Here is an 11,778-nt window from a genome sequence, read left to right on the forward strand (position 1 = left end):
TTTATCTAAAACCTTTGTAGCTACCATTTATTTAGCTGGACTAAAGATTAACCCTCCTTACACAAGTCTGAAAAATATTACTGGCAAAACCACAGAGCAGTATCTTGAAACAATATATGCAAAACCATTTTGAAAAATGTCACATACTGTAATTTGGTATTCTCTTCCCTTATGAAAGGTTTAACACAATAAATGACTGGACTGTAATTGTGAAGTTCTCCCATGCTTTTCCTGTGGTTTTTAATATGCTTTACCAGACATCTATGAGCTTCACAATGCTTGTCTTTGCACTGTCCCCAAAAGTGTTTTTTTTTTTTATTTCTCAGAGCTGACACATGCCCTTCCAATGGAAGCTGCCTCTATGGTGATTTAATGAAACCGTGAGCTTAATTTGGCTATGGAATGGACTGAGGCTTTCAGGAAAAAAGCACCGGCCTGCGCTGGAAATGTTGCGTTGGCACCCAACAATGAATTGAAGCAGTCCACTTACTGTATCTGTCCTTCGACTCAGGGTGACTTTTCTGAGAGTCAAAGGATGTTTTGAATAGGGCAATGCATTAATGCAATGAAAACAATGCATTGAAGTCTTTAATAGTGTGCTCCCCATTGATCTATTCATGTTAGAGGCTATTGACATGTAAAGATAACACTAGCATAGCACATTGCCGTTGCAGTGAAGCGTTGACTTTGGAAAGGAGCCTCGCTATTGAGTGTTCAGCATTCTAGAATGTGTGAAAGGAACACAGTGTTCCTTTATTATGAATAAAAGAAATGGATGGAGATCGACCGTCTGTGCTTTAAAAAGAGTTATGTGGGAGCTGAACACTTCGAAGGGTCAACTCAGACAGTTCAGCTTCGATAGCCTGATCCTGGCTTGATGTAGATGTTTTAAGTAGGCATGCAGACATTCATCCCTGCCTCAGCCTGGCTCTTGCAGTGATGTATTGTATTAAGTGGCCTATGCCCTGGACTAGGGAATGATTCTGCCTCACAGAGCTGATTGTCTGTTCTTGGCTATGGCCCCTGTCATGGTCACTGAGACATACTGTATACAGATATGTCAGTTAGAGATCGCACAGTCAGTAAGCATATAGTATTGTGTTAGTGCTTCCCACAGCAGCTGCACTGCTGGTATTTCTGTGCCTTGGCTCTCATTCTGGCCGAGGGTTAGGGAGACGGGCTCAGCAGAGACTGTTCCTCACAGAGCTACAGTGGACCCTGCTGGTAATCTGGACTTTGTCCAGCTCTTGAGTGTAAAGAGGTGATTGGGGATGGGAGTGGAGGAGACCCACTGCCCTTCATTTCTCTTGAGCTGTTGTGAGTGAACATAATTGCATAATTGAGCACTCAAAAAACCTCTTAATGAACTATATGAATGATAGTAACCACATTTTCCTTTTTTGTGTGTACAGATGTGTTCAATAAGGGAATCGAGTGGGTGCTTTAATCAAGCAGGGATATGCTGCATATTACTGATTATTATTGTTAGATTTTTTAAATCCCACTTCATTTCCAATGAGAACTTTTATAATGAACCCTGAGGCAGCGTTTATATAGCAATGACAGTGGAGCTTGATACCATAAACCCTGTTCTTGTGGTTAGTCATTATCACTGCGAAAGCACTGTCTTACTTTTAAAAGGAAGAGGAATTCCTCACTCATTCGTCAGTCCTTAAATCACTTCGCTGTATACAGTATTAATCAACTGTTTGTGATTCAATTGATAACCACTAGAGGGAGCTTGTTCAGTGCAAACTGGTACCTGGCTGTATGGTTACAGAAAGTTGTTTGCATTGCACAATATACTGTATTTTATAAAATCTTAAAGTTAACCGAAATATCCAGATTAGCACCAATACTGGATTACTTTAATATCAGTTAATCCACGATTTGCGCTAACCAGTGTATCTAATTTGACACTAGTTGCAAAATAATTCACGCAGCACGTCCAATCACTGCACGCCGTTGGATGGAAGTCATATGACTTGAGTCAGACTATCACATGAGCCTCTCCAGGAAGTGGTCGTCATGTGGTCTCATTCAGAGTTTTGCAATCCGAAGGCAGAGGACGTTGCGTTTGTCAGTCAGTGTGTACTAAAATATCAGAAGCATGGATAGGTTTGACAAGACCTCGCTCAATGCGGCCCCGGCGCTAGCACCAGACTTCAGAGGGTAAGAGGGTTGTTTTTATAAAGATCATGGAGAAGTTAGCGATGCGAGGGCTTCGTTTACTGTGCGTGTTCGTGTTTTCAGGTCGGGATGAGACGGACAGGGGAGGCCTAGGCATGTAATTAAGATTGTAAATGATCTCAGACTCCAGTTTTCTTTATTTCACAAAAAAAAACCAATGTTCCAAATATATTTTCCCGTGGCTGTGGTGTTGTAGTTTATTTGAATTTATGTTTTGTTTGTGTTAGTACGGTCTGCGTGACGTCCGTTTGACATGAGTAAATATCAGCTGTAAATGAAACACAGAGAACCATCTGTAATAATATGAATGTCTCTCTTTCACGCAGCACGACAGCGAGCAATACGCAGGTGCAGTGGCGTGCACGTAGCTGAGACTGAGCAAGCTCTGCGGATAGGACTGGATTTTGATCAGATTAGAGTTGAATTCTTATTTACAGTAGTGTGTTTGGTGGGCGTGTTGAACAGCAGAAACGGAAGGGCTATTCCAGCAGCGTCTTGATAAAGTCACAGAAAGGAAAGATTTGTAAAAACACGTTTCCCCCAGCGCAGTACAGACAACACAGGTGCGAACCAGGACAATGCGGGGGGCGGAGCGCATCGATATAATATTGAACCAGCCGAGGCAGTGTGTGCAGTGAAAACAGGGTGTTGTTATGCACGTTGAGGCGTTTGACACAATATTTATCCTCTATGCAAATACGAAAAAATGCATATAGTTGATTTCACAAACATGTTTTTTGGTTTTAGTAAGCGACCTGTAGGAACCGATTATTCCGATTCAGCCCTCCGGATCAAGCAGCAGCTGGCACACTTTGCTAACTGCATTTCCTGTTTTTTTTTTTGTTTTTTTTTTATAGGAATGATGGGTCCTTGGTATCAGCACTGAAGACTCTCCTGTTCTTTACAATCCTGATGGTCACCTTACCAATTGGACTTTATTTTGCATCAAAGATGTACTTCTTTGAAGGTAATTAACAACACAACATTCATTTACAGAAACCAACATGATGTTGTAATTTAATGAGATATCAGGTTTATTTGAATTAAAACAAAACAAAAAAAAAATTACATTTTGAAAGAATATTGAAACGGAATAATAAAAAATGTTTGTCCCAACACTAAAGTTCCAATTTGTATTCCTGTTCCTTTATGAAATAAATTCCAAATTCCCAATTCCCATTCCCTTTTAATCAGTTCCAATTCCAAGCCCTTTATAGGAATCCATTTGAAAGACTTGCAATTAGAACTGGAATTTTGAAAAGGAATTTGTGTTGACCCCAACCCTGCTCGTAAAACTGTGAAAATGACAAAGCATTTTTTGTTTTCGTATTTCTAGCTACTTTGGGTCTGTCCCATAACGACAGCTACTTCTACGCAGCGATTGTGGCAGTGGTGGCTGTGCACATGGTGCTGGCCATGTTTGTCTACGTGGCTTGGAATGAAGGCTCAAGTCAGTGGCGAGAGGGCAAGCAGGACTAACGGCTGACCTCTTTCAGGCAGACGTTTCTTGGTGGAGCACATAAAGACGCAGGCAGGACTGACTCATACAGCTGAGAAGTGCGAAGGGGCGTTAGGAACGTCAGGAAGGAGCTCGGTAGCCTTTTTTTGCTACAGAGACGGCAATGTCTCAGAAAAAGGAAAGGTTCCTAACAATGTGGGTGTGCTCTTTACTGCTTTAAAAAAATTAATAAAAAAAGAAAAAAATAAGCAGTCCAGAAATTTCTGGTCATCGAAAAAGGAGTTTGCCCAGAACTAAATGTTCCGGATAACAAGCGAAAGGGAATTGCAGTGCGTCCATGCAACCATCCACAAGCGTGTACATGTATGATGATGGAACTGCACCATGGTAGACTTGGAACAGTGTGGTGAATGCTTCTTCAGGTATTCCGAGGTTCCAGGTGCTGCATTTTCACCATAACTATTGCTGTGGTTGTTACCATGTTTTTTTTGTCATTTGTTGTAAGTGGAAAGATACAAATCACTGCCGAGCCTCACTTAGTGAAACGTTTTAATGCTTAGAAATGTGAGTTAGTTTAAACTCATGAACTTGTTTTGATCAGGGATCACAAAAGTGGGATGTATAAATAAATTAATTAAATAAAAACAATACCATGTACACATCTATTTACTGTATACAGAATTAGTTTTAGTCTTTATTTTAATAGATATAATACCAAAAGGGTTACAAAATAATAATAATAAATTAATACAATCCAGTCCTGTGTGTGACTTCAGACCTCCAAAATGCTTTATCCTTAAGGGTCAAATAAAATAACTTTATTGCAAGTGAAAACAAAAAACACTGTTGAAGAGGTGCCTCTCTGGTGTGTATTCTCATCTGCTTTGGAACAGTACTCCTTAAGTTTACATTACACTATATGCAAAGGCTGTTGAGAATCACACAATAATAATCCTGGAAGTGGTATTTACACACTTCTTATTACAGTCACATAGACATTAGAAAAGCAATACAAATGGCAATTGGATATGAAAGTCCCATGGATAGCTGTTCTTGTAATTAAATTTTAAAAGCATTTAAAGCCCAGCTTGTTCAACCTAATATTTACACATTTCAGCATGATATATACACTCTGTATTTACTGAACTTCATGGAGCAAACTTGTTTTATAGCATTGTGACCAGTACAGTGCTTTCACCTGGTAACAGGAAACTAGAAACGCACATTCTGTGTTCCAGTCAACTTGATACGTACGCACGATCACAGGTATTGTTCTGATGCTAAAATGAGTTATATACATTGTAATAGTGGGTAATGCTGCTAATTAAATAGCTCCTGTCTGTTCACATTATGCCGTATGGAGTGTTTGAAGTACTTTGTGTAGTCTTGGACACAAAACAAACCCTGCTCAGGCTACAGACCTGAAATACATGTTGCGAAGCTCAGACAAATGTTTTTGAGCTTGAAATTCAGTTTGGCCCTGCTATGCCCTTTATACTGATATGATACTATAAAATGTAAGTTGAAACAGGTTCATGCTGCGTTATGGACACAAGAGGGAGCTGAAGCATTGATATTTTAACATTTGTGATGTTTTGATAAAAACATCAATATTAGACTACTGATGTTTTTTGACTTTTTGATGATCAGACTTCAGTGTATCGAGGCAGACCCATCACCACCCTAAAATATATAACCCTGTGAGATTGGCAGCGTTCTGTAATCGGTGTAACACGTGTTCTAGGTTTAGGAAGAGCTGTTATTCTTTTTGTGTGTGAGCTGAACGTAGTTGAATAAAATGAAAGGATAACGTCCTATGAAAGCTTGAGAGCAGGCTGGGTTTTTTTGTGTTTAATTGAATAAACATGCACAGCATTCATTAGGGGGGTTGTGCCTAGTGATTGATTATTATCCAATGTAGGAGAAATCTATTTCTATTTGATAAACCGTTTCATGAGTTGGTGGGTGATGTGAAACAAATTATTTTCTACTCTGCAGACAAAGGACTGAAAGTAAACCATTGGAAGAAATGGAAATGCATTGCCCAGCTCAACACTTTTGCTCTAGCTGGATATTATATTGGAATTAATTTTGTGCTTTTTTGACTTGCCACCGCACATGAGCAAACTTACACTATACCTATACTACAGTATTTATCCTTCCAGCTCTCAAATATACATAGGTTGCACTTCCTTTGCATATGTAGAGCATTGTAAGTAAGTGCTTTATATTCAGTAAAGACAGATAATGAGAGTTAATGTGAAGTGCTGGAGGGAAAGGGCAAATGGCAAGGTTCCTGCTGCACTGGGATGTTTGTGTTTTAACTAACTTTTCCAAATGGTACCTGTGCTAGTAGAGATGCACAAAAATCCATGTTGGTAAAATACCTGGCAAATGCATGTGCTGGGCTAAAAGCCATGTGAGCTGATGGCATACTGGGGTGTACAGTACTTTCTTGTAACGTCTAGCAGCGTGTTGCTGGAGAGGACTGTCAACACTTACTGTGTTGCCCAGCAATATGCAAGCACAAGCTCCAAATTACTTTGCAATTTTTGCAAAATTCGTTAGTTAATTAAAGACCTGATTGGACGAAGGTTCTGGAATGGGTAGTAAGAGACACAAGCGAGTACCACTGCGCTCAGGGATTTCTTTATAAGGCCGTCCTGGTGTGATTTTGGTTGGACGCTTCATATAGATAATACAACAGAAACTTGCAAGCACAGCAGCAGAATGGCTGGGACTGGATTAGATGAACTATCTTGACACCACCAGATTTGTTGTGGGTTCCAGAGCTGTGTGACAAAAATAATTCTGCGTGATTCATTTTCTTTTGGCCTAAGAGGCATTGGTACATGAATTACTAGTGGAGGCACACACAGAATTATTCACTGCTGCTGCAGTTTATGAGTGAAAGCAGATGAGTGAAATCCATGAGCGAGCCCTTGCTAATCTCTGTCGTCACTGGAGCGTCTCTATTGCATCAGCTGAGCAAGATGACCTTTCTGTGGGGGACATGGATACAAAGCAGTAAACATCTTTTTTGAGCCATTGGCTATAAAACCTTGTGTACCTCTAGATATGTGTTCCTATTATATAACGTGTCTCGATCCATGCACGGCTTGAAATGCATTCGATTTATATGGTGATATTTTCCATATAAAGCTGTCTAAATTGTGGATATGAAGCACTTATTTTTATCGAAACTAAAGGCCATTGTGGCGGAAGAATTGTTCATAATAAATCATGTCCTCTTTGAGAATCATCTTTTAATTAACCTTCAATGCCATGTGCACTGTAATAAGGCTAGAGTGTGTGTTTAATCTGATAATAGCCAGGATTAGGTGGCAGCTGGCATCCCTAATATGCCTTTCCTCAGATTGTCAGTTTTTTTATTGAATGGGAGTGCATTGAACTGTGCTCTTCACTCTTGTTCTGCATGGGTTCAACTTTTCCAATATTACAGTATTATTTAGCAACGTGGTTGTTTTCAGTGGAAATAAAGTTGATTCCTATTATAGTATTAGCATGTCACTGTGCCGAATATTCGAACCCCTCTGGGGTTAAGATCTGGTGAAAGTGGGGGGCACAGACTGCGAAGGAGACTCAATGATACAGATGGGAATGTACTTCCTGTTCTTGGAAGGTTGCATAACTCTACTCTGGGTTAGTGCAATATTAAGAAAAAAGCTGTATTTATAAAGAAAGGGCTTTTTGAAAGATGAGATCCTTTGCAGGATTTATACTGATTTCATTAATGATCCTAAATCTGTTTCTGCTCATTGAGTAAAGAGGAACCCAGATGTCCATTGCTTGAGAGTGGATCTCATTGTACAGTAATTCTTGTTTCTGAAGCTGTGGACTAATCCACTCACCTGCTGCTAACAAGCATTAGCAATACTAGTAGGATTAGATGGAGTTTGTTATGATCATCTCTGACTTTTTTTATTTGACTCTCAACTGAAAAGAGCACTTGCGTATATGCATCATGACGAAGCTTATAAAAAAGGGGCATCTGAACTAGATTCCATTCACACAAAACTGAAGTTGGACGCAGCTGCTTTAATTGGTATGTCAGGCTGCGTTGCTTGATTGAAACTGGACCTAGTCCTCTGGCTCCTCCCTCCAAGTCTTTCTCCCCTGTTGTCTATCAGCTGTCAACTTGTTAGGCTGAAAGCAAACAGTGTTTTTAACTCTTCATTCCTCCCCACTGCACGGAAGACACTCCCTGTCTAAGAATTGCAATACAATTTTCAAGCACACTTCCTCCTTTAGGTGTGTGTGTGCATAACCAAAGGGATGAAATGTAAGCAGCCCCCTGAAAACAACACAAATACAAGTCATCCACTAATTAAACTGTGACCCCTTAAATGGCAAATGCCATCATTTTGGATAGTAACAGCAATCCCAAGTTTTACACTGTTTTATTTCTGCAGGTTTCAGCTGTGCATCCGGTAACCAGATTTCCCTTTTCTGGGGTCCTAGTTCAGAAAATAGGGACCCTTCTGTGCTGATGGTGTCTGTCCATCAGCCCATCTGTCTGTCACACTCTACATGTTGAACATGATAACTGGCTTGTTTGTCCCAATGCTTTCATCACATACCCCAAGCTTCCTTTAGATATTTCAGATTGCCTTTGACTCTAGTCCCATACACTCTTGCTTTTATGCAAATACTTTTTAAACTGTGAGATACTATGTGCCTAGTATACAATGCTGAGGACCCTCTGTGTGTGTGTGTGTGGACTGGTTTAAAAAGTGATCTTGCAGAGCTGTTTCCTTGCTTGACAAGACATCATAGTTTCCAGAACTCCCTTGCAAACGAGACATATATCTCGAGGGTTCTCTGCAGGTTAAATAAACACATTTGAAATCATTTCTGATCGGGCAGGTGGAGCTTTCTGTTCCTTTATGTACTGTAAGGATCAGGTGTAAAAAAGTGTTTCAAATGAATTTGCAGGTCTAGAAAAGCATTAACGTCCTGGAAATGTGAAATGCAATCAAGGAATCATGTCTTGAACTCCTACTGCTGTACGTAACCTGCTTCATAATGATAGACCTAGAAATGGAAAAACCAATGTGTGTTCAAAACAAGCAAACAAAACAAACCTAGGCTTGCCCTATAGGATTACCCTTTAGTGGTGTCCCCAAGTTACACAACTGAACACTGCTGTACAAAACACATGCAGCCTTTGCAAAACAATACAGCCTGGGACAGGTTGTGTAGCCCTGTGTGCTCTAGTCTGGCAACACAGGCGGTAAGCTATTTAAAAAGTAAGAATCAGGAAGCATTACGCTGCCCGAGGTTTTAAATGTGCGTATTTCATAAACTGTATCTGGTCTATTGTTAAGTATAGGATTATGAGGTGGTTTCACAGACCCCAGCTGGCACTAATCTAGGAATGCCTTACCTGAGGTAACATTTGGTAGAACCAAAGACAAGACAAATAAGTTGAGAAAAACTATAATAAGCAGAAGCTGCTGCGGCTGTGTTTAATATCACTCGCTCCTGACGGAGGTTGTTGCTTTGTTTTTTGCCTCTCAGTTTTTGCTGTAGCACTCAATAGCACCTCAGGGTGGAGTGCTCTATGCACTCTGGGTGTGGCCTGGCTCAGCTCCAGAAGGGGTTAACATCAAGGCAACAGTGAATCAAAGCCAAAATGAGAGAAAGCAGGTTACCCCTCCCAAATGAACAGCCAGGCCTGTGCCAAAAGTGTGTGGGATGGTGTGTTTGAATCATTTACGTCTTTTGTGACTCAAAAAATCACACACCCACAGGCAGCAAGGTAAATGTGAGTTGCTTAGTGCACTTGTAATTGCATTTTTTTTTACAGAGCTTGTTTTAATCAGACCTCAATTGTTCTTTCCAGGAGTGTGATTCAGCACGCTGGCCCCCGAGGGAGCCGGCTTAATCAAAGATCAGCTTGTTGAAGAAGGAAGTGTACTCAAGGTGCTGAATATGCAGCGTCAGTGTCCGTTCCATTCACCTCCTACACTGGGAGCATATTAATAAAGCTTTGCATCAGATGGAAATGACTTAATTCTTCAACTATTCTTCATTTGAAACAATACTATATCTATATCTATATCTATATCTATCTATATCTATATATATATATATATATATATATATATATATATATATATATATATATATATATATATATATATATAATTTGTTCCACAGTGCATGCTTTGCATATTGGTTGCTCATTGTTATTAATGACTTGCGTACATATTTTTAATTTGTCAGTAGTTGTTTAAACGGTAGGTGTTCCCATCTGCAATACATTAAACACAATTTGAAATGGCTTCTGAGTAATAGTGTCCCCTGCTAAATGAAAGTGACTTCCTGTTTGTCAGGGGGAGCGTGGCACCTTAAAGCTCTTGGATAAAAACTCTCTTTCAGGAGATCACAGGGCTCTGGGAACCTTATTATTAAACCTGGTTAGTCACAAAACATCTATTATGTTTGTGTCAGAAGTAGGTCATTCAGTGAAATGATTCATCTCAACATGAAGTTGAAAAACTCCACCGAAATCATACAAGAATAGTAAATTCCAAATAACAGTTTAGCATGGGATCCTCCAGCAGGGTCAAGGTGCTTGTGTGGATACCCCCTGGTGTCACCCACAGCGGTTTGAACCTGGAACAGTAGTGCATCATACAGCACCACCCCCCACACCAGTAGCAACAGGGCCACACCATTTTGGCACAAATTCTAAGATGGCATGCAAACCAACTAGCTTGTCAACAGAGCTACATTTGTTTATGAAGGATTGACAGCAAGGGAGCCTGTCTGTGGCAGACTGCAGCTTTAATAAGTAATATTGAGCTTATGTAAACCTTAGTGTGACATTCCAACGACCTTGCCTCAGGGTGCACTGGATGTTTTGTGATATAAAGGGTCACTAACAGTCACTGCTGCCCAAAGATTCTGGGCCAGATCGCAGTGGTGTTTGTGGAAACATATTACTGTTGCCCTCAATGTCTGTCTGAATCACTGAACTCCCATTCAACACAAGCTTGTGCGGGAAGCAAACCGCATGGATTCCTGCTGACTTCTTCACTTCATGTTGGATCCAAGAAAAAGTTAACCTGTGTTTGGGCTTTATTTGTGATGTTAAATTGTATTTAAAAACAAGAACTGCTATTTAGTGAACAAAGGCTGGGTGGTTTCAATGTAATTACATTCTTAGTTCTTTTAACAACCCTCGACTTACTTGCTTCATCTCATATACGGCTTAGTCCTATTCAGTGGTTGAAAGGAGTTGACATGATCTTTGCACTGTTTACTTGTAGGTCACCCCATTCTGCTAAAGGTTCAAACTTTGTGATGAGGTCTTCTTGACTTTAACTGAAGACTTTGAAAAAGATCCCTGGTCAAAACGTTTGCTGTTAATTTTTTTTTTTTTTTTTTTTGTTTAATCTCTTAACAATGGATGGCCTAATTGGATGACCTCAGCTAACACCCAAGTGGAAAGAGGTCAGTATTGCAGAGTGGTCTCTATACCCCCCCCCCCTCGAAATCCATTGATTGGTTTGGAGTGGCCCATCTTGCTCGTTTCTAAAAATAATCCCAGGATTTCAAGCAGCTTCTTGAAGGATCCCAGGGTGTCAGCTTCAACAACATTACTGGGGAGTTGATTCCAGACCCTCACAATTCTCTGTGTAAAAAAGTGTCTCCTATTTTCTGTTCTGAATGCCCCTTTTTCTAAACTCCATTTGTGACCCCTGGTCCTTGTTTCTTTTTTCAGGCTGAAAAAGTCCCTTGCGTCAACACTGTCAATACCTTTTAGAATTTTGAATGCTTGAATTAGGTCGCCACGTAGTCTTCTTTGTTCAAGAGGATACAGTGTGCTTTTGAATCGAAGAAGTCTCACTTTGTACTTTTTAATGTGTAAAAGCTGGTGCTCATTAATAGGCTGTGAGTAGCCTTGTGAATTCAGTGCATTAAGACATTTCAAATTGTCCTTCACACCCTGTGCTCCAGGTGAAGACCGAACATCAATGCCAATAAATCAATATGAATTTACACTTCATGTGAATTGGACATGTGCTGTATTCAGAATACATGTTTATACAACATACTTTTTAAGAAGAAAAAAAAAACTTGTATAGATTGTATGGAGT

General features: G+C 40.0%; 1 protein-coding gene across 1 annotated transcript; it reads left to right on the forward strand.

Moving 5' to 3' along the window:
- Positions 1-2,024: 2,024 nt before the first annotated feature.
- Positions 2,025-4,297, forward strand: LOC121318954 (vacuolar ATPase assembly integral membrane protein vma21-like). The gene is made up of 3 exons (XM_041256178.1): positions 2,025-2,172; positions 3,048-3,157; positions 3,527-4,297. Exons 1-3 carry the CDS (start codon positions 2,111-2,113, stop codon positions 3,667-3,669), a joined length of 315 nt encoding a protein of 104 aa, XP_041112112.1. The 5' UTR covers positions 2,025-2,110; the 3' UTR covers positions 3,670-4,297.
- Positions 4,298-11,778: the final 7,481 nt, after the last annotated feature.

Source organism: Polyodon spathula, chromosome 7 (assembly GCF_017654505.1).
Source record: "Polyodon spathula isolate WHYD16114869_AA chromosome 7, ASM1765450v1, whole genome shotgun sequence".
Classification (NCBI taxonomy): domain Eukaryota; kingdom Metazoa; phylum Chordata; class Actinopteri; order Acipenseriformes; family Polyodontidae; genus Polyodon; species Polyodon spathula.